The 22823-nt window shown below is 33.0% G+C and overlaps 2 protein-coding genes across 2 annotated transcripts; both read left to right on the forward strand.

Moving 5' to 3' along the window:
• Window positions 1-1128: 1128 nt before the first annotated feature.
• Window positions 1129-10209, forward strand: LOC126688864 (uncharacterized). Its single transcript, XM_050383744.1, has 10 exons — window positions 1129-1385; window positions 2671-3595; window positions 5914-6043; window positions 6138-6589; window positions 6874-6954; window positions 7138-7236; window positions 8152-8310; window positions 8479-8565; window positions 8904-8975; window positions 9703-10209. The coding sequence occupies exons 2-10, from the start codon at window positions 2771-2773 to the stop codon at window positions 10024-10026; spliced, it is 2229 nt and encodes a 742-aa protein (XP_050239701.1). The 5' UTR covers window positions 1129-1385; window positions 2671-2770; the 3' UTR covers window positions 10027-10209.
• Window positions 10210-13253: 3044 nt separating this feature from the next.
• LOC126688865 (protein REGULATOR OF FATTY ACID COMPOSITION 3, chloroplastic) lies at window positions 13254-16758 on the forward strand. Its single transcript, XM_050383746.1, has 5 exons — window positions 13254-13600; window positions 14781-14832; window positions 14954-15010; window positions 15365-15442; window positions 16153-16758. Exons 1-5 carry the CDS (start codon window positions 13301-13303, stop codon window positions 16608-16610), a joined length of 945 nt encoding a protein of 314 aa, XP_050239703.1. The 5' UTR covers window positions 13254-13300; the 3' UTR covers window positions 16611-16758.
• Window positions 16759-22823: the final 6065 nt, after the last annotated feature.

The following is a 22823-nucleotide window of genomic DNA, read 5'->3' on the forward strand; positions in this document are numbered from 1 at the left end:
TTAGTCAGGGACTACCTATAGTAGGAAATCCAAAGCCCACAATATAAATAGGTTGTGAGCCCAAGGATTGGACCAGCCCATTGTCTTTATTTTGGGTGTGCATAACAATATTTTAATATAATTTAAGGTAACACGAAAGCAAATCAATAAAGAATTAAAATTGTATAATAGAGGTCAAGAAAAGAGTAGAGGCGTAGAGAGAAAAGAGTTGAGGTGCAAGAGTCTTCTGTGAAAGACTAAAATTGTGAAAGGTTGAAAGCTCTTACCTCTTAGTGGTTTGTGCCTTTCTGCCTTTGTGGACTATAGCTACTATAAGTTTTTTTTTTTTTTTTTTTTGGTTGTTTTGTTTTTGTTTTGTTTTAGAATCAACTACAAGCCCTTAAGTCTAGCCATTTATTGTGTTAGTAAATAGTAAGTAGGTTAGTGTACTAGACTACCAGATTACAGTTGATTGAAATTGTGAGTCAAGTTTGTGAGCTTAGAGTTGTGAAGTGTCGTATCAAATTGAATGAGTTTTTTTTTTTTTTTTTGAAATGGGTTGTCTTGTCTTATGATTGTAAAGTGCGAACATCTATCTATAATCTATTGGTTTCGGTGCTTTGTGCTTTATGCACCTAGCATTAGGACGTAGTCTAAATATTTTTTTAGCGAATTTTTTTAATGGGTCGGGTCACAGGTTATCTAGGTCGGGTTGGGTTGACTCGCAAAAAAATCAGGTCGGGTCAACCCGTTTTTGCTTCGGGTAAAAAAATTCGAGTTTGGGTCAAGTATTTTTTGGGTTGGGTTGGGTCAGGTCAAAAAATTCTGATTCGTTTTGCCATGTCTAACTCTAGGCACAAGGTATTCCTAATTCTTGATTAGAATATGCAGTCTCAATCAACCAAACAGAGTAGTATTCGAGCATATTATGGAATAGTCATGACAGGAACTACTTGGCTTAGAGCTTCGCTCGTGTCTCTCTGTCTTTGGCAATTTCACACACACACACACACACACATATATATATATATATATATATCACACACACACACACACACACACACACACACACACACATATATATATATATATATATATATCACACACACACACACACACACACACATATATATATATATATATTATTCACAGCTTTTTCATTTTCATTTTCATTTTTTTTTTCACTGATCCACATGTCCAATTACAAACAAAGATTTTAGAGCAGCAATAAGCAATTAGTCAATAGCTGAAATTCATTGTCGTTGATGACCAAGAAGACGATTACACTTTAGGGTTTACAAATGCTCAGATAATCCAAACTAAGAAAAAGGAAAGAAAAGAAACCCATCTGGTTTTCAGGGCTTAATTTCTGTTTGGCACATACCTGGACTTGTCAATGGCTCAAGGTACGCCCTTGTCGATGTTTATATGTTGCTAAATCTTTGTCTATGGAAGATTTTCTTTTCTGGGTATTGTTTAGTTTCTCTACTATGTGTTAGCTAACGTTATTTTCTATGTAGCAACATTTTTATTCTTTATTTGGAAGTGGGGGGGTTTTTGTATTATTATTATTTTTCCTTGAATGAAATTTGGGGGTTTGGCTCTCAAATGGGTTTATTTTGTATTCTTACAAATTTGTTTTTGTTGTACGATTTCTTTTGAAGATATGCGGCGTGGTCTTTGTAATTCTCATTTTTTTTTTTTTGGCGTAAAAGCTTCGAGATATATGAATGATTATATAAAATTTGTGTGAAATTTGTGGTGAAAAGGACTGTGTATAGCTCAAATTTGAAGGTTGGAGATATATGAATAATTACGTAAAATTTTGTGTGTGAAATTTGGTTTAGAAAGGACTAAAGTAAACCTCGAAGTATGTATTTCCTTACATGGGTTTTCAATTTCTACTGGCTTGAACTGATCAGGTTTTGGTAATACTTGATTAGCTATTTAGGTTGCTCTTTATTCATTAGGATTCTATTGCCACTCAATGTTTGCCCTCTTTTCCCAACTGGCTAATATCATCTTTTTTTATCACCTTCATATAGATATTAGAGAACTTAGCAATTGGGTAGTAGGAGGCTGCCATTCACTATGGTAAGAGTATTAACAAAACTAAATGGTGGCCCTTAGTCATGAGGGTTTCATATAGCCATTGCCACTAATTTTGTATATTTATAAAGTTGGCTCCTGCTACACTAGATATATTGGTAGCCCCTAATCCTCAAGACTTTTATGATGAAACACCCTTTCATGTATTTAGATGTGGTTGTGGATTTTTATTGGTGCTTTTCTGGTATGCTTCATGTGTAATAGGATTGACCTCATTGGACTTTTAATTTATATCTAATTATAGAAAATAACGTTTTTTTGTTTTTTTTGTTTTAGTGATATAAAAATGAATTCCTTTTTGATCTAGCAGTATGTCATTTTGGTTGCCAAAGATCATTCTATTTACATGGATTTATGTAGTTGTTTTACCAAATGAGCCTAAAAATGATTGGATCCTTGTTAATCTTTGCCTGGCTTATAGATATATCTATTACAGAATATTTTCACTAGTGTTACTTTAGTGGTTTCAGTTTTTTTTTTTTTTTTTTTTTTTTTTTTTTTTTTTTTTGGGGGGGGGGGGGGGGGCTTTTGCAGTTTCTGCCAATTTAGCAATCTTGCTAAACTGTCTGTATCCTTTGACAGGTTGTGCTTCTTACCATAGTTAGCCTATGGCCCCTTTGGTGGAAATGGTAAATACTTGACTTGACTTCTCCTTAAAGCAATACTGAGATATTACTGCATCATGGCTCGGAAAGGTAATCAACAAAAGAATGGGGTGGATCACCATACATTAAACCACAAAAGAAGAGGTTCAGGTTCAGGTTCAGGGTGTAATCCACCAGATATGAAAGGGCGGGGAAAAGCACATGAGGTGAAGGTTTTTCCTGGAGAAGAACTCCCAAATGGTAACCAACCAGGCAATTTTGCAGAGAGTGTGAGTCAAACCAATTATGCAGGAGATGAGAACAGAAGTTCACAAAAGTCTGAGAACCTTTTGAGGAAAGAGAAGCAGGGGATGGATGCACTTCAACAACCAGAAAAACCAATCTCTTCTAGGGATGATTTAAGGAATTGCAATGGAAATATTGAAGCTTCAACCGAACAAGAAAATGCGACATTATATGGAACTAATCAAGGTCAAAAACATACAAAAACTAGCCTGCCATTTTTGCATAATGGTCTGAATATAAAATCTGTGTTAGAAAATATTGAGTTTTCAGATAATTCGGTGGTTAGAAGCATGAGGGCATTGACATTGTCAATCTTAAAGGCATCTAGTGAATGGCTAGAAAGGCAAAGACCATTGTTTATGACTCTAACAACCAAAATATCAAATGCTTGTGACCATGCTAGAATGAAGATTGAGCAGGCATATCCTGTTGTTTTGAAATGGCTCATGCAAGTTGGGAGCATAATGCTACTCATATCAATGGTTTGGTTAGACTGTGCTCTTAGAGGCATGGATTCCTTCTTACGCATGGGGACAACATCCTTCTTCTCAGTAATATGGTTCAGCATTTTCTCAGTAATTGCTATGGTTGGGATACTCAAGTTTCTTGTTGTTTTGGTAAGTCCTGTTTATGTTTGAGTTAGCAACAAAATCTCAGTGCTTCATTTGTTTATAGGAGTTCTGGTTGGACTCAAATTTTAAAATTATTTTTTAAAGATAATATACTTTTATTTTTCAGTCCCATTTTCCCCTTTGCAATTCATTTGTTTATTGTTGTTAAGGTCAGACCAAAAATAAAAGGGTTAATGATTTTCTTAAGAATCCCAATTTTCTGAATTTATTTTTGATACCACTAAAGGAGAATGCAGTCAAATACAGTTAGATACCCAAAAGACATTCATGTGACTTTGTTGCCATATCAGCGAGTTTGGCAACCTCTACAAAAAGTTCACAATTAACAGCATGGATACTAAAATTTAACCCTTCTTATTGAAGCTATCTTAAATCCTCATCCTAAACTGTACAAAACCATGGTCGCACCTTCTTGCTCCTGATGTTCTGTATTTATAAATTAGGGGCACCTTGGATACCCCCCTTGGTAAATTATGACTTCAATCTGGTTATATTTTTAAGTATTCTTACTGTTTATATCTGCCGTATTGAAATTTATTGTGTCGAAGTGGAAGCCAGTATGTCAAAAAATGTCATATCGTATTGAAAAATAAAGATGCATCATGTCAAAGATTCCTGAATGCAGTTCTGTACCGTCAGTGCATCATGGCTCTCTTTTATGTTTTGTGGATGTATTTTGGAATCTCGATGATGGTTTTGCCACTCATGTGCTCTTTTATATTTGAAAATGGTAGTCCCATTCAATTTCAATGAGGCATTTAAATCCTTACTTACTACAATGAAGGATTTTGGAGTGAAAAAAGCTTGATGCACTGGATTGGTTTCATGTGAGTGAGCAGTCTAACTGGAATTTTGATTTCAAATGATTTCTTACTATATGACTTAGATGGGTGTTATGAATTTGGAATCGGCACCAAGTTCGAAATTTGGAGGGATGCTTTAGAATATAAAGGATTTTGGTTAAGTAAGACTAAAATAGATTACATGGAGTGTATGTTTAGTATAACTAGAAACAAAGATGAAGAAGTTGTAAACTTGATAGTCTAGAGATAGTAAAGAGTGAGCGCTTGTAATACCTTGGATAAATTATTAATAAAGATAGAGAGAATGTCAAGGATGTGAATCATAGGATAAAAGCACGGTAGATGAAGTGGAGAAGTTCATCACCAGTATTGTGTAATCATAAAATATCTATTAAGTTAAAAGGAAAAATTTAGAAGTTGCTAGAAGACTAGTTATGCTTTATGATATTGATATTGATATTGAAGTAACATGTTCATACAGTGAGTGTAGTTGAAATGAGAATTTTAAGATAGGAATGAAATGAAGAATTTCGTTTAAAGATAGGGTAGTTCGTATTGGTGATAGGATGAGATAAGAGTTATTTGAGATGGTTTGATTAGTGCAAAGGAGAGAATTTGATGCACTAGTGAGAAAAGGTGATATGATTCTAGTTGAAGAAATAACAAAAGTTAGAGGAGGACCTAAAATAATATTGGTAGAAGTAGTAAAAAAGGACATGTTAATTAAAAAGGTGACAAAGAATATCGAATCTCCCTTTGGGCCAAAGTTACTTATATATATGGAGGAGACAGAGAGTATGATGTTGGATATGTTAGAATGACAAAGAAGAATACATGTGGCTGACTCATATTAGTTTGTTGAGAAGCCATAATCAAGCCCAAATTTTTGGGACTAAGGCTTTATGGTTGTTATATGTGTGTTATGATCATGAAATTAGGGCAATAGCTCTTTGGCCATAATCTTTTCAAAGAAGCTACTAATCAGGCTTGATCACCTAGTGAGTTGTTTAAGTAGGATGGTTTTTTTTTTTTTTTTTTTTTTTAGTGTCAACCTATGACGTTTGCTCTTGATGGTACTAATATATATTCAGGTGATACTGTAGTTGCTATCCCTGGTTCTGCAGTCCTTTATGCCTGGGCACATATCTATTCTCCTTTGGTTACTAGGAGTTGAACCTTGTGGATGCCACTTGTAACTCTTTTATGCTTTTACCAGGCTCAAACATGAATATACCCTCATGTAACCTTTCAAAAATTCAGGTGATAGCATGATGTGGATTTCATGTGTAACATGTTACGCATGCAGCTAAAACACAAGAGTGATGAAGTCTATATATATCTTTTCAGAATAGTTGGCATGACTTTATCTTTTTGTGGACTGCTTTTATAGTTGTCACTTTCATAGAGTTTTTGTTAAGTGCTTTGCTGATTGTATTGTTAGTTTAGCTATTGTATCTTTCATATTCTTATATTCCTATTATGACTTTCATGATTACTCAGGCCTTAGCTGCTCTTATTGGAGTTTTTGTTGGGTTCACTCTTGCAATTCTGGTTGTTGCCATTTCTGGAACTGTTTTCTTGTGGTTTTATGGAAGCTTTTGGACAACTGCGTTTGTCATCTTCCTTGGAGGTGATCCTCTTACCTAACTTTACTTGTTGATCTTCTCTTCTAATAGTTTGTTAAATAGTTAAACTGCTGGGGTTTAACATTGTTTCGAATTCAGGGTTGGCATTCATGTTGAGCCACGAACGCATTGCACTATTAATCACCACTGTGTATTCTATATACTGTGCTTGGGCATACATTGGATGGCTTGGTTTGCTTATCGGTTTGAATTTCTCTTTTTTTTCGAGTGATGTTCTAATACACTTCCTAAAGAATAATATAAATCAGCATAGAGGACCCAATAGGTTCCCAGAACAAACATCTGGAATGCAAGGTCAACCGGGCTTCTTTCATGGTGACACGGCGCACACTTCAACCTCTGAAACTGGCCCGGGGTTATCAGCTGACCGTGGTCCAGGAGTTCCCTCAACCAGTGGGACTGATTCTGAGTTAACTTCTGAAGAAGAAGTGGTTCGCTTGTTAAACTGCACTGATCACTACTTGGTGTTGGGCTTGTCCCGGTATGAGGACATAGATGTTTCTGTACTCAAACGGGAATATAGGAAAAAGGTAAATGGCATTCTCTGATCACTAGATTGGCATGATTATGTAATATAATTGTCACTTGATGTTATTCCATTGGAGTTTTCATTAGCCTTATCAGTCGAGTATGGTGTGATGTCTACAGGTGAATTTTCAGTTTGCTTCAATGATATTCAAAAGTGTAATCTTGTAGTTTTCTAATTTTTTTATTTTTTATTTATTTTTTATTGTTTCTTTATAACCTCCCATTATTTATAATGTATAAGGAGAGTATTTAGTTTTTATTGACTGAGTTTTGTAATTGTCTTTAGGCAATGTTGGTCCATCCTGATAAGAATATGGGCAATGAAAAGGCTGTAGAAGCTTTTAAGAAACTTCAAAATGCATATGAGGTAAATCTTTTGGTTTCGATTGCAAAGATTTTTCTTTTTTTTTTTTTTTTTAGGATCCATGGCCGACCCTGAAAATTTGCGACTTAGGCTTTGTTGTTGTTATTGTTTGTTTTTCATGTCTGATTATAATGCCGAATATATATATATATATATATATTTTGGGTTTGTTTTTATGTTTTCTAGGTTCTACTTGATACTCAGAAGCGAAAAACATATGATGATGAATTAAGAAGGGAGGAGCTGCTGAACTTATTCCGTAGATTCCAAAGCACTTCTCAAACGGTATTTATGTGTATATCTTGATTCCATTCTTTTCAGCATTGTTTGTTTCATCTGTATTGGTGTGGGAAACCGGTATCCTACTTCTTTTCTGCCCCAGAATCATATTGGTAACGCAACTTTGATGTAATTGGGTGTGGGAATCAATGACAGGTGGCGAGGTTTGCACATAAAATGTGGGAATCTCAAACACAGGGAGGAGGTGGATTTTGATTCGTATGCTCTATAATAAGTCAAAATCACATGATAAGAGTGGCCCCCTAACTGTAAATGGAATAAAGGCTGTTTTTACCTTTTTAAGAGTTCAAAGTGACTTGAATGAGAGATGTGTAGGGAAAAGAGCATTGATGGATACTTCCAATGGTAAAATCAATACATTTGACCTAATTATGTGGATCAAATCTTCGGAATGGGAATTCCTTGGACATCTAATTCCCATTCCCTAATTCACAAGAATTGATTGCCCATTTTGGTTCAGCCATTTTTTCCTATCAAATATCTTACTGCCTGTAATTAATTTCATATTTCCCGCAATATTCATGTTGTTTTTTGCAACCTTGCAATATCATGAATATGTGTATCAAAAGGTAAGGGTGATTTGATACAACAAACTAGTTAATGTTAAACCTAGCAACCATGCCACAGCATATGGCGAATCCCTATTGTCATTCGTTTCACACGTGTGCGTATCTAGTTGAATGTCTTTGGATTTCACGTCGAACTGTCTTTTTCTCAGATATACTTAGAGGATCAAATACTATACTATATTTGTTAAGTGATTGAACCCTACTTTGTTTCTTAAATAAAAGCTTTTTACAACTTCACACCCAGATTGTGACACTTGAATAAGCTCTTCTGTTTTTTTTGTATTTTAATTCTTTCATCTTTCCTAAGCTTTTGATGCAATTAATTGCACAGAATGGAGGGCATGGTCTCTTTGCCTCTGGATTGGCACACTCAGAGGCTGGTGGTGAGGATCCACTTGGAGATTCAAGACGAATAGCCTGCAAAAAGTGTGGCAATCATCATGTCTGGGTGCACACCAGGAAATCAAAATCTCAAGCAAGATGGTGCCAGGTATGTTAGAATGGTCTTCAATTAGCATATATTTTGTGAAAGTTGGCACTAAGCATATTATCATGCTGCATGACGTGGTCCAGATTTAAACACACTGCTTCTTTTTGCTAATGAGAAGTAATTTTGTCCCCGGTGCTTAATTTTCCTCTGGGAATTTCCCTTTTGAAGGAATGCAAAGATTTTCATCAAGCAAAAGATGGTGATGGATGGGTTGAACAGTCTTCCCAGCCCTTCCTTTTTGGACTTCTGCAGAAGGTATGTTATGTGAGGAAGCTTGTTTTTGAATTTTACTATATTTATGGTTCTCCCTTCTGCTAGTTCATTGCAAGAGCAAGGTGGAGGTGAGTTTGTGTGTTCAAAACAGTAATTGTTTGTCAACACCCCCTTCTTCCCACCAAAAAAAAAAAAAAAAAAAGAAAAAAAAAAAGAAAAATAAAAAGAGAAGGAAAAGAGCAATTATCATAATCTTGAAGGAGTGTTATAGAGTATACATATAGTATATCTTAAATGGTGTATAATGTGAATTTGGAATGTGATTCTTCTTTTTTGATAAGTAAAAGAATATGATTTTTAACATGGTGTCATATAAGCAGGTAGATGCTCCCTCTGCTTTTGTTTGCGCAGATAGCAGGATATATGATGCTACTGAATGGTATATTTGTCAGGTAACTTAATGTTTTCATTATCTGAATGGATTTCTCTGAACGTATCTGCATTTCCTCATGAATATACTGAGTGAAAGATTAATTGAGGAAGCTATAAATGTGCTAATTTCACAATCATGTGCTGCAATGTACAACACTACTACAAGTGAAAAGGAAAATATGCAGCTCTCACTATGAAAAAAATCAACTGTTGGTAGGCATTTGGATGCCTTTTGGAATGGAACTTACTTTGTGTTCTAGGCTTTGATACATTATTTAAAATGAGGTCATCGTGTATTTTAATGGCAGATGACTGTCTCTGACTCAGTTTCATGCTTATTTATATAATTGAACTGGTTTTGCTTTTGGTGACATGTTATGCATCAGAGTCCCTGCATTGTTTTGGAATTCTGCATCAAAGGCAGTTGGATGGTTTCAGTTCCAAATCAGTGTCTAAATGCTGACTTATCCATTTTCAACAAAGAAACAAATCTCACAGGCAAATGCAATCATTAAAAAAAAAAAAAAAAAAAAAACCCCATCTCTTCATCCAAAACTAATGCAATCATGAATTAAAAATATAATGTGGCTTAGTGGAAGAATCCAGTATATGTTTATAATGGGAAATTTGGGTATCTAGAATTAAGAGATGCTCTCTCTTTGCATGAACCAGCCACATACGTCACCCTTGCACCCATGCTGCACCTCCACATTGAAAGTAAATTGAATAAAGCTAAATTTTATGCAGGGGATGAGATGTCCAGCCAACACTCACAAGCCAAGTTTTCATGTCAACACTAGTGTAACCTCCAAGCATAACAGCGGAAAGGGGACAAGTTCAGGACAAAGAGGAGGTCGAATGCCACAATTCAATGTGGAAGAGACCATGACAGAGGAGGAATTCTTTGAGTGGTTACAGAATGCAGTGCAAACAGGCATGTTTGACAATTCCAGTGTGAGTACCTCCACTGAGAGCCCACCGGGCAGAACTGGAAATGGCACCAAGAGTGGTGGTAGCAGCAATAGTGCCAGTGCCAATAAGAGAAAGAAAAAGGGAAAGAAGCAATGGTGATCACTCATGATTTTTGCAGCACAACCTTTTGTAAGCATTTGTGAACCTCACACAAGACATATTGACTTGTTTAGTGGTCTATAGTCTTCTTTAAAGCAAATGAAGGCCTCAGGAAAGTTTGACTCTCCATTAATACATATCAGAATGAGTTAAAAAAAATCTTGGGCCTCAGTGATGCAAAAATTGTTAGTGTTTTCCTTCTCCTTTCTTGTTGCTTTTTCTTAGTTTTGCTTTTTTTTTTTTAATGGTCTTTTTCTTAGTTTTATTTATTTATTATTATTGTTTTTTAATGGGCAAGTAAATTCTTAGTATTTTTTTGGTGGTTTAGCTGTGAGCCAAAAAAGCACAGAGCTCGTTTGTCTTTCTTGAACGCCATACATTTTGCACACTTCTTTATGAGAGATCCCCCATTACTATAAGACAAGGCTGTTTGAGAGTGATCTAAACTGAACCTAGTATTAGAAATTCTTGAAAGGAAAGACTTGGGAAGTAACCATTGTGAGGAAAAAAAAAAAAAAAAAGGCAGGCATGCAAATTCTCTCTAGAAAACACAATCCCATGTCCTTCCCTACCACCATCACAACAGTGCCACTCCCACTCATGTCTCAAGTGGACTTCAAAAAATGGGGTTGACTGGACGAATATTTTTTTCATTTAAATTGTCATTTCTTAATTGGTTTCATCGTAATTTTTTAACTCACTTTCTATGGAAATATGAGGGTTTAGAGGTGATTTAGAGATCTGGTTTCCTAGCAGTTCTTGCTCTGGTGCATGGTTTTGTGAGTGAATTAAAGAAAGTGGGCATTTTTATTTATTTATTTTTATTTCTTGGTTTTGGGAAGAGAGATGACTGAAAAAAAAAAAAAAAAAAAAACACTATTTGAGGTATGGAGAGAAGACAAGGGGCCATGAATAGAGAATCAAGACTAGATGATGGACATCATTGGTGGGTTGATTGGATCTAACATCAAGCTTGATTGTATGTTCCCCTTTAATTTCTTGTTGCGGGGGATTGAAATCAGTCTGTATGCATTTTCAAAAGCAATGCCTAAGTGGTATCCCCCAAAAAAAATGAAAAGAAAAAAAAAGCCTTAAGCATACCTTTATATTGAATCCAAGATTTGCTCAAAAGTTATGACGCATTGAATTTTCCTTTTACGCTTTAAACATAAGGGGTACTTGGGCAATAATATTCTTACCCTTGATGTGGCTTTATTTATTTTTATTTTTATAGTGTAACTTCATCTAAACACAAGAGGTTCAAGGGATGTCCTAGTCCAAGGTCACTGGGATTTGAACCTTTCCAGCCCCCTCCCCTATTTACCTATAAAAAAACCTCATTTCAACACAATTTTTCTCTTATTAACTTCTATACATTTTTCAATGAATTCCATCCAGTTGCAACAATACCGTGTAAATTCACCTAAAATAGATCATTCTATGTGTTTCATCAAAGTGTGGACGTACAGTGTCCATAGAAACTTCATGTTTCATATATGGATAACAAATAGACTATTCTTTATTAACTACTATACATTTTTCAATGAATTCCATACAGTTGCAATAATACTGTGTAAATTCACCTAAAAAGAGAGAATTCAATGTGTTTCATCAAAGTGTGAACATATAGGTTGCGTTTCACATTGGCTTAAAAAGCCAAATTTTTTTACTATGTAGCTTATTTTTGCTATTATTCATGGGTTCAAATGTACTATTTCAACTACTTTTTAAGTTTATTTATAGTATTTTCAACAAAAAATTTTCAATTTCAGCTAAATAAGCTATTTCCAAACGGATTCGTGTCCATAAAAACTTCATGTTTCATAAATAAATAATGAATAAACTATCCTTTATAGATAAAAACCATTTCTATTTGCTTGTAAAATTAATAAACGTAAAATAATATGGGATGCCTGACTTTGTTTTGTCCATAGACTTATTCAAATTATATAAAAACCTTTTTTTTTATAATTTTTTTTTTTTTTTTTTACAATAACTTATTTTGCAAGATAGATATAGGCCACGCTAATACGTTTCCTCATCTCTATGTTCTGGTGAGATGGGAGCCTCCAATCCAAAATTGGCAAAAGTTGTACGCTGATGGCATAGCACTTTGGTGCCCTACGCTTGCTGGTTGTGGTGGACTCATGTAGAGACTGACATGGATATTGGATTAAAGGCTTTGCCAGAGCTATAGGTTGAACTAATAGCTTAGAAACTAAGTTAGGGGCTATCAGAATGGTTGAGATTGAGAGTTGGAAAAAACAACTTTCAATCTCAACTATTAAAAAAAAAAAATATTGCAATTACACTGGATCTCAATCCTTACTTTATGTATTCTTCTCTTAATCCATGCAGTTGAATTAGGAATTGATGCAAATCTGTTACCAACAATGATGATTCTAATGCTGACTTTGCACCAATTATTGATGATTGCAGGAGTCTCATGACCAAAATTTCATCAATAAAGATTAACAACTGCTTAAGGAAACTAGGGCTTACGCTGAAGCTTAAATTAGGGAAAGGAGTTCAGCTTCAACAAGATTTTTTTTATTTTAGACTTTATGCTTGTGGAGGTGTCCCGACTTTTGATAAGAGACATATCTGGCTTGTACTATAATATATTTTGCTTTGAAATTGGCTCTATTTCTAATGATAATTCCTATTAAAATCATGTTATCTCAAAATTTTCAATTTTTCTGTTCTAAGTGAGTCAAATTTAGAACTTATTACAAATAGATGAGCTTATTCTTAAAGTTATTTTCCCCCACCCAGTCTGTTTGTTAACAACTTTTTCTTTTAGGTTTTAACTTATTAGAAAATTTGTACAGTTTCATAATTTTAGATATAATTATACTTTAACCAACTTTTAATAAATAAACAAATAAGTTTTAAAAAAAATCATCCAGATTCCAAACAAGTAAACAACCTTTTTTTTTTTATTGAGGTAACATATTCGGATTGCTTTTGGGAAAAAATATTCTCTTACACTTAATTTACATTTTTACATAATATTCACCGTTGATGTGTGCATTTTAAAAGATAAAAAGAAAATATCCACATTATTTATTAAAAAAAAGAAAAGAAAAGAAAAAAAAACTTGTGAAATTTTGAGATGAATAAGTTGAACTGCTGAACTTTACCCAAATGTAAAATTACAAAAAAAACCTGCAAACTTCATTGCAATTACCAAATCAACCCTATTTATTAGTTCCATCCTTTATTATAACACAGGTATCAATTGCAATTATCTATTTTCCTCTCTAGAGCTCCAATGGAGGCACTCACCAACACTGCCTCTGCAGCCTATCTTACACCAAAAGCCTCAAACTTTGCTATCAAAATTAGCTCTTTCCTCAGGAATCAAAACCCATATACGAAATTTGCAAATGGGTACTTTCCCATCTCTCTTTCAAGGCCATTCACTACCCAGAAGCTCTCTGCTGGACATAGAGACTCAGTGATAGTGGGGGCAAAGAAGAACCACAAGAACAAAAAGCCAGACACTCATAGCTTTGTGCCCAAACCAGAAGAGGCTACTGAATTTTTCCCTGAAGCTGTTCTCCTTAAAGAGGTGCTTTTTACACAAAATCCCGTGTTCATTCTATTTATTTATTTTTAATTTACTTTCCCAGAGTGCTATATAGGAAAAAAAATAGTAGTTTTAGTCTTGGTTTAGATGTTTTTGAAAGTTGGGTTCTTTTACTTGATAGTTTTTTATTATGTATGCTACTGATTCTGCTAGGGGTAAAAACTTAAAGTCTTAACTGAACATGTTATAGAATATAGCCATATACAAAAACCATGAATAATGTTTATAGTTTTTGCATTTACTTTAACAATAAATCTAGTGACACGAACATTTCCACAACTGTTGAGATACTTGTTGTGTTTGGTATACAAGAAAAGCGGTGTTACTGTGTTAGTGATGGACTCATTTGAAAGTGATGTACTAGCCATAACTTTTCTCCCTTAAAAATTTTGAAAAAAGTTGTGAAGTTAAAATTTAATTGCTTGAGCTTGACTATCTCATAAATGTAAAACATGATGTTAGACTATTTAATTGGTGCTGTATGTAAATATTAAAAAAAAAAAAAAAATGGTGATGAACATGTTGATCATCTGTTGCTTCATTGCTCCTTTGCAACATTACGGTGCTTTTTGGTTAAATGTTTATGGGTCAATGGGAGATGGTAAGGGAGATGATAGATGTGTACTCTAGTTGGCAAGTGCTTTTTTGTACAGATTTGGTTAGATGTTTGTGGGTCAATGGGAGATGCTATGGTAGTTACTGGTTGTGTACGATATATGGAAGATGAGAGAAATGCAATTTTGCATCAAAGCCAAATCCCTTCTGATAGGTTTGCTGCTTGTATTTTGAGTTGTTTGAGTGTTGCTCTTTGTGGCTCTTCTTGTGTTTTTTCAAGCTACTTGCCCTGCTGTTGGTGTGTTGCAGGTCTTAGTCCTGCTGTTTCTGTGTTCTGTGCTGTAGAGTATGCCTTGTTTCTTGTGTAATGAGTTTTGCGTATTCTCAATCTTTGTATTCATGACTTTGTTGCTCTAATTTCGTTTATTCTTGAGGGGATTGTCTTGTAACTTGAGTTCCTTGTGTTTTAGTAAATTTATCATACTTATCAAAAAATATTTTGGCTTAGCCTGGATTTTATCTATTTCTCTAAAGAGTGTGATAGTCTTTTTTCATTTAATTAGTTTTCTGGTTGATTTTGAGGTGGGAGTTTTACTTTGATTTTCAGAAGAAATTTCAGGATGGTAAATTTCTGCCTGAGTTTGCCGATGCTGAGGAACGTAAGTTATTATCATAATTCAAATTAATTCTAGTTTCTTCTTCCTTTTTTCAAATATAAGGTCCTTTCTTCCCCCCGATTATGCAGAGGTTTCAGTTGCTGAAATGATTGTTGATTTGCAGAAAATCTCTATGAAACTCTGATGCTTCAGCTGGAAAGCGAAACGTTTGTGGAACAAAGTAAGTGTGCTTTCACCTCAGTTGGCCAGTCCTTGCTAGATGGGTTATTGTCCTTTGGTTACTGAGATTTCCGGTGATAGAAATAGATACGTGTTTCTTATTTTCTTAGCATTCCAATAAATGAAGGGAATTTGTGTTTCTTTGGATCCCTGTATTTTGTGGGATGTGATTTGGTGCAATCTGATCTAGATTGATTAAGGCAGCATTTCTTAACATTCTGTGATTTACTTTCATCTATTGAACCAGCTCTGTTTGTTGAATTTATTAATGAAAATTTGGGGCCAGAATGTATTACCACTAAGAGAGAAGAGCTACTTATACATCTGTGAATAATTCTTTCCCTTGATTCTACAGTGCGCCACTATGAAGTTGTTTATTTAATTCATGAGATGCATGCAGAAGAGGTTGGGAGTGTTAATGAGAAGGTTCAAGGTGATCCCTTCTACCTTTCTTTTTAGTCTACATTTCTTCTGAAGTCATATATGATAAAATTTCCATGGAAATAGATTTATTATTAGCTCATAGTATTTTCACCTTGTATGCTTCCTGGTTCTGCTTTACTGTCTTTTATGTTATAAATGGACTAAAACCTGTCAAAAGACGGGAGTTCAGATGAGTGATAAAATTTTAAGAAGCCTGGATGTTTTTGAAATGATGATAGTGACTCTGTTGAATCTTCCAGGGTGCTGAATTTAGCTTGTCTATGGTGATACAATCACTAGTTTGGATATCTGTGAGAACTGTTTGCACTCTTTGTTTTGCCTTTTGTTTCTTCACAACCAAAGGTAGTCTACTGTTACTATAAGAAAAGCAGGCAATGGAAACCTCTATGCAAGAATGACTTTTACAGTCATTGAAATGATTGTTAGTAGTGTATAAAAGGTGTCATATCTGAAAATTAAAAATAGTTGGAAAAAAAAAAAAAGATTTCCAGAATGAAAAGGCTTAAATTAAAGCCTCCTAAGTGTAGATTCAACTTTAGAGGGAAAAAAAGTCAGGTATTACTTTAATATAGGTCGTCATGTAGGAACTCATGACTTGATGCATATGCATGTCCAAATTCAAGCAGAATTATTATTATTTTATTAAGTCACATTTAAAATCTGCATTAGTATCTGATATTTGGGAAATGCTTGTTGCAGATTTTTTGAGGGAGAAGAAAGGCAGGATATGGAGAGTGAGTGATTGGGGTATGAGAAGATTAGCATACAAGATACAAAAAGCCAAGAATGCCCACTACATCTTAATGAACTTTGAGTTAGAAGCAAAATGGATTAATGATTTTAAGAGCATGCTGGACAAAGATGAAAGGGTCATTCGGCATCTTGTGATAAAGAGAGATGAGGCGATCACAGAGGATTGCCCTCCGCCTCCTGAGTTCCACACCCTGCGTGGAGATATGGATGATTATGATGAAGAGGAGGATGATATTGATTATGATGAAGAGGATGAGGAGGATGATGATGATGATGAGATTGACGGTCATGATGATGACTTCGAAGATGGGATTATTGTTGTCAAGGATGAGACTGAAGACAGATCTACTACCTTAAGAAATAAGGGAGGGAGAAGTCTGAGAGCTGAGAAAGTCAGTAGATAAATGTGCTTCCATCCGTGTAAATGTTGTTTTATGAAATGCTTCCTCTTTCTGAGAGGTTAATACAAAGATCTTCATTCAGGAAATAAATACAAACACACACGTACTTATCATAATAACTAATTAAATATATAACATTATTTTTACATCAGTACACTTATCATAATAACTAAGTAAATATATAACATTATTTTTACGTCAGTACATGGTATTTCTTAATGTTTTCAACCAAAATCTAGGATTTGAATCTCTCTCCCATTTCATTAAAATGAATTACATTTACATTAATTATTTTTTTTAAAATTATTATTATCGAAAGTAGATGAATTAATTAGTAAATTTTAGTAAAGAGTTTGGTTAACATGTACTAAAAAAAGGTAAACATATTGATTTCTTACTCCGGGAACAGGTTTTATTTTTTTTTATTTTTATAATTTTAGTTTATTTGTTCACTTTTTAAAACCTTAAATTTTTAGATAAAAGGCCAATCATATTTTAACCAACTTTGAACAAATAAACTTTTAGTAAAAACTTACAGCCAAATGCACACCAAGATTTCGTCAGGATGTTGCCAATATTGTAGTTATACAAAAGTTTGATAAAACAAACCAAACAAAAGAACAAAATTGTAATTGGATACAAATAATAATTAAATAAAGGAAATCTAACTTTCTTTAGGATCAAGATCACCATATATTCTTCTTTTAAAAAAAGAGAGAAAAAAAAGTCACCATATATCCTAAACAAGATTTGAGGCAAGAAAAGCCTACAAGGAGCCTTTATAATGCCCATATCTTGAGATATAAAATAAAACTCCTGAAAACTAGAATCATCCATAAGTAGAAGCAAAGATTTTATTTATTTTTAATGTATATTAAAAGACACCTATCCTATAAAGATTTATTCCTGATACGGTGGCATTGGGTGATTTTATAAGATTTATTCCTGATACGGTGGCATTGGGTGATTTTATTTTTGAAGTAAATGAATAAAATGGACACTTATATTTGTTAAGAGCTTTATAAAATAATTTTTGGTGCTTCTAAGGAAAATGTCTAGAATTCAAATCGTTGATCTCATAACTATCAAATTATTAAAAGAAAACACTTATTTTATGTGTAGTTCTTATTGTGGTGCATCATATGTGAGATCAAAACTTTTGTATGGAAGATATACACACGTGTGTGTGTATATATATATATATATATATATGGTGCATCATATGTGAGATCAAAACTTTTGTATGGAAGATATACACACGTGTGTGTATATATATATATATATAGAGAGAGAGAGAGAGAGAGAGAGAGAGAGAGAATGTATATGATTTTATTAATATAATCAATTTAGATCAATTTGAAGTGTATCATTCTAAAATAAGGGGATAATTCATTTAATCTAAATTTGACAATTGCAAAGCTTGCCACGTGATCACAAAGTGAAATAAAGCCAGTAACTGTACCAAGCCTATACTTAATACCAAATTTGCTAGAGAGAACCATCACCATGGCCAGTCTTATAACCAAATTTGTAAGTGGTAATTGCTTCATAAAGAAAGCCACAAAAAGAGGTGATGCATCCATCTCCTACCATTTCTTGCATGTGAAGGAAATTATATTTACATCATTACATGGAATTTCATAGTGTTTTCAAACCAAAATATATAGGATTTGAATCCCCTACTCCCACTCCCAATTCATTAAAATGAATTACATTTACATTAATTATTTTAAAAAATTATTATTATTGAAATTAGATTAATTAATTAGTAAATTTTAGTAAAGAGTTTGGTGGTTAATATGTACCGAAGAAAAGTAAAAATATTGATTTCTTCCATTATTTTCTGCTCGGCAACAATTTTTTAATTTTTAGTTTATTTGTATGCCTCCGAAAACCATAATCTTTTTAAGGTACAAGGGCAATCATATTTTAACCAACTTTAAACAAATAAACTTTTAGTAAAAATATACAGCCTAACGCACTCCAACATTTTGTCTAGGATGTTGCCCAAAATGTAGTCGTACATAAGTTTGATTAAAAAAAACCAACCAAGAGACCAAAATTGAAATTGGATACAAATAATAATTAAATAATGGAAATCTAGCTCCCTTTAGGATCAAGGTCACCATATATTCTAAGTAAGATTTGAGGCAAGGAAAGCACTACAACGAGCCTAAAGCCCATATCTTGAGATATAAAATTTGAAGAGACTTTCAAATCAAGAATCACCTTCGTATGTGTGTGTGCAAGCGTGTGTGTGTGGTGTGTGTAGAGTTCAAGTTACACCTAATGTAACTCCATGTTTATAGATAGAGTTCGAGTTACACCTAGTATAGCTCCAAGTAATGTTACATCATCTAATAACATTTTATTGGATTAATCTTTAGAACATCCAAGCATTGAATTATATGTTCATTATGTTCTTAATATGCACACCAAGTTTCGTATCAATCAAATGCGATTTACCATTTGATCTAAAAGCCCATATTTTATGCACAATTTTAAATGCAAAAACTTAAGATTTAAGCACATGATCAATGACATAATTATTGATCTCAGATTATCTTGAAATTTTGCAAGCATATAGAGTATAAAAATAGAATTTAATCCAACAGTGGATTTGTTAAAATTCGCATTCAATAAAGAAATATTGAGTGATATAACATAACTTAGAGTTATACCAAATGTAACTTGAACCCAACCTATATATATATATATATATTTATATGTTTATTTATACACACTCATCCTATAATGATTTATTGCTGATACGGTGGCATTGGAGTTTTTAAAGTCAACAAATAATGGACACTTTTATTTGTTAAGATCTTTGGAAATTAATTGGCAATTTTTGGTGTTTTTAACGAAAACGTCCCGAATTCAAATTGTTCCTCTCATAACTATCAAATTATTAAAAAAAAGAAACTTATTTTATATATAAGTTCTTATTGTGGTGCATCATATGTGAGATCAAAACCTTTGTTTGAAGGATATACATACTCTCTCTCTCTCTCTCTCTCTCTCTCTCTATATATATATATATATATATATAAAGTATGTTTTTAGTAAGATAATCAATTTGGAGTGTATCACTTTAAAATAAGGGGTCAATTTCTTTAATATGAAACTGACAACTGAAAAGATTGTCACGTGATCACAAAGTGACACAAAGCTAGTACCCGCAACAAGGCCAAACTTAATACCAAATTTGACAGTGGTAACCATCACCATGGTTTGCCTTATCACCAAATTTGCTAGTGATAACTGCTTCATAAAGAAAGCCACAAAAAGAGGTGATGCATCCATCTTCAAGGATTTCTTGCATGTAAAGGAATCTATTTTTACATCATTACTTGGTATTTCTTAATGTTTTCAACTAATTATATCTAGGATTCAAATCCATCTCTCCCATTTCATAAAAATGAATTACATTTACATTAATTTTTTTAAAATTATTATTATTGAAAGTAGATGAAGTCTTTAGTAAATTTTAGTAAAGAGTTTGTTAGTTAATAAGTACTAAAAAAAAGTTCAAATATTGTTCTTTCCTTATTATCTGTGTGGCAACAACTTTTTAATTTTTAGTTTATTTGTTAGCTTTATAAATCAATTTTTTTAAAAGGTACAAGGGCAATCATATTTTAATCAATTTTGAACAAATAAACTTTTGGTAAAAACTTACAGCCAAACGCATTCCAAACATTTTGTCTAGGATGTTGCCCATAATGTAGTCGTACAAAAGTTTGATAAGAACAAACCAAACAAGAGACCAAAATTGTAATTGGATACAAATAATAGTTAAATAAAGGAAATCTAGCTCTCTTTAAGATCAATGTCACCATATATTCTTCTTTAAAAAAAAAAAAAAAAAAAACGCTCACCATATGATTGCTTAAATGCTTATTTATAGAAATTCATCCTATAGCGATTCATAGCTTTATATGGTAGCATTGGGTGATGTTTTTTAAGTCAACGAATAATGGCTGCTTATATTTTTTTTACAGATTTGTAAATTAATTGGCACTTTTTGGTGTATTTATTGAAAGCGTCCAGAATTATATGTAACAAAGATGTCCAAAAATACACTTATTTTATATGTAAGTTCTTATTGTGGTGCATTATATGTGTGATCAAAACCTTCCTATGGAAATATCAAAAAAAAAAAAACCTTCATATGGAGGATTCTCTCTCTCTCTCTCTCTCTCCACAATACATATATAAAAAATATGTTTTTAATAAGATAATTAATTTGGAGTGTATCACTCTCAAATAAGGGGAAATTTCATTTAATCTGAAAATTGACAACTGTAGAGCTTGCCACGTGATCACAAAATGACACAAAACCAGTATTCGTACCAAGGCTTGACTAAATACCAAATTTGCCAGTGGTAACTGTCACCATGGCGAGTCTTATCACCAAATTTTCTGGTGGTTACTGCTTCATAAAGAAAGCCACGAAAAGAGGAGATGCATCCATCTCCTACTATTTCTTGCACGCAAAAGAATCTATTTTTATATCATTACATTGTATTTTTTAGTGTTTTCAACAAAAAAATAATTAGGAATCGGATCCCTCTCTCATTTCACTGAAATGAATTACATTTACATCACTTATTTATTTAAAATGATTATAATTGAAAGTAGATGAATTCATTAGTAAATTATGGTAAAGAGTTTGGTGGTTAATATGTACTAAAAAAAAAAGTTAAAATATTGATTTCTTCCTCAACAACTTTTTAATTTTTAGTTCATTGGTTCGTTTTTTAAAACAGTAAATTTTTTTTGGTAAAAGGCAAATCACATTTTAACCAACTTTAAACAAATAAACTTTTAGTAAAAACTTACAGCCAAACACATTCCAACATTTTTTCTAGGATGTTGCCCATAATGCAGTCGTACAGAAGTTTAATAAAAACAAACCAAGCAAGAGACCAACTTTTTTTTTTTTTGATGAACATAAAATTTTATTGACAAACCAAAAAGAAACAAAGGCTAGCCAGCAGCTACAGCTGTTAAGAGGTCAGAATTAATTACATCTAAAAAAGGGCTAGGAGCATAACCCTGACCAAAACATCCAGATAAATTTTTCCCAAGGCACCAAGAAGCTAAAACATGGGCTGCTTTGTTTGATTTTCTTGGACTCCACCTGAAAACAAACTTCTTACCATGGAATGCCAGCAAAAGAGTATCAGCTGTAATGGATGAAATTCTCCAAGGCACTTCATCAAAGGGGACTTTGAGTGCATCAATGCAGGCTTTGGCATCGCTCTCAACCACTACAAACTCAAACCCGCGGTTAACAGCAACACAATTCGCCAAATTAATGGCTTCAGCCAAGCAAGAGACCAACTGAAATTGAATACAAATAATAATTAAATAAAGGCAATCTTCTCTTGGATCAAGGTCACCATATATTCTTAAAAAAAAAAAAAAAGAAGGTCACCATATATTCAAAACAAGATATGGGGCAAGAAAAACCCTACATAAAGTCAATATATATATATATATATATATATTAATAGCTAAAGTTAAGAGAAAATTAAATTAGATTTTAAATTGGAATTCAATTAGAGTCTACTTTTGCGCTATGTGTCTCATCTAATCTAAGTTTTTAAATTTTTGTGCCAAGTGACTTAATTCAGTGTAAAAATTGGATTCCAATTAGAGTTTAATTTTACACCACGTGTCCTATCTAATCTAAGTTATTAATTTTTGTACTAAGTGAGTTAATTCAGTGTAGAAAACGAGGAGTCCAATATAAATAAATCATAAAAAACCTAATCATATATCTAACTCTATATATAAAATTAGAGGAAATAAGAGTTTGAGTGATTTTATATTTATGAGCAATTTTTTTGTGTAAAAAATAATTATATATATTGTGAGTTAATTTAGTATAAAAATTAGATTTCAATTATAGTTTAATTTTGCACCACGTGTCCTATCTAATCTAAGTTTTTAATTTTCGTGCCAAGTGAGTTAATTCAGTGTAGAAAATGAGAAATTCAATATAAAAAGGCCATAAAAAAACCTAATCATATATCTAACTCTATATATAAAATTAGAGGGAAAGAGAGTTTGAATGATTTTATATTTATGAGTCATTTTTTTGTGTAACGAAAAATAATTCAAATTTATAAGTTATTTATGTAATTGTGGGGTCAAGGAATTTGGCAACCTCGGCCCACTTTATACTAAGCCCAAGACCCATGCCGA

Source organism: Quercus robur, chromosome 6 (assembly GCF_932294415.1).
Source record: "Quercus robur chromosome 6, dhQueRobu3.1, whole genome shotgun sequence".
Classification (NCBI taxonomy): Eukaryota; Viridiplantae; Streptophyta; class Magnoliopsida; order Fagales; family Fagaceae; genus Quercus; species Quercus robur.

What these genes read in the sequence shown, in the direction of transcription:
- LOC126688864 (XM_050383744.1), top strand. Translation starts at nt 2,771, where the DNA reads ATGGCTCGGAAAGGTAATCAACAAAAGAATGGGGTGGATCACCATACA. An exon ending in TCCAAAGCACTTCTCAAACG is followed by an intron (nt 7,237 to 8,151) that starts GTATTTATGTGT and finishes TTAATTGCACAG; the next exon opens with AATGGAGGGCATGGTCTCTT. An exon ending in CTGAATGGTATATTTGTCAG is followed by an intron (nt 8,976 to 9,702) that starts GTAACTTAATGT and finishes AATTTTATGCAG; the next exon opens with GGGATGAGATGTCCAGCCAA.
- LOC126688865 (XM_050383746.1), top strand. Translation starts at nt 13,301, where the DNA reads ATGGAGGCACTCACCAACACTGCCTCTGCAGCCTATCTTACACCAAAA. An exon ending in GTTTGCCGATGCTGAGGAAC is followed by an intron (nt 14,833 to 14,953) that starts GTAAGTTATTAT and finishes GTTGATTTGCAG; the next exon opens with AAAATCTCTATGAAACTCTG. An exon ending in CGAAACGTTTGTGGAACAAA is followed by an intron (nt 15,011 to 15,364) that starts GTAAGTGTGCTT and finishes TTGATTCTACAG; the next exon opens with TGCGCCACTATGAAGTTGTT.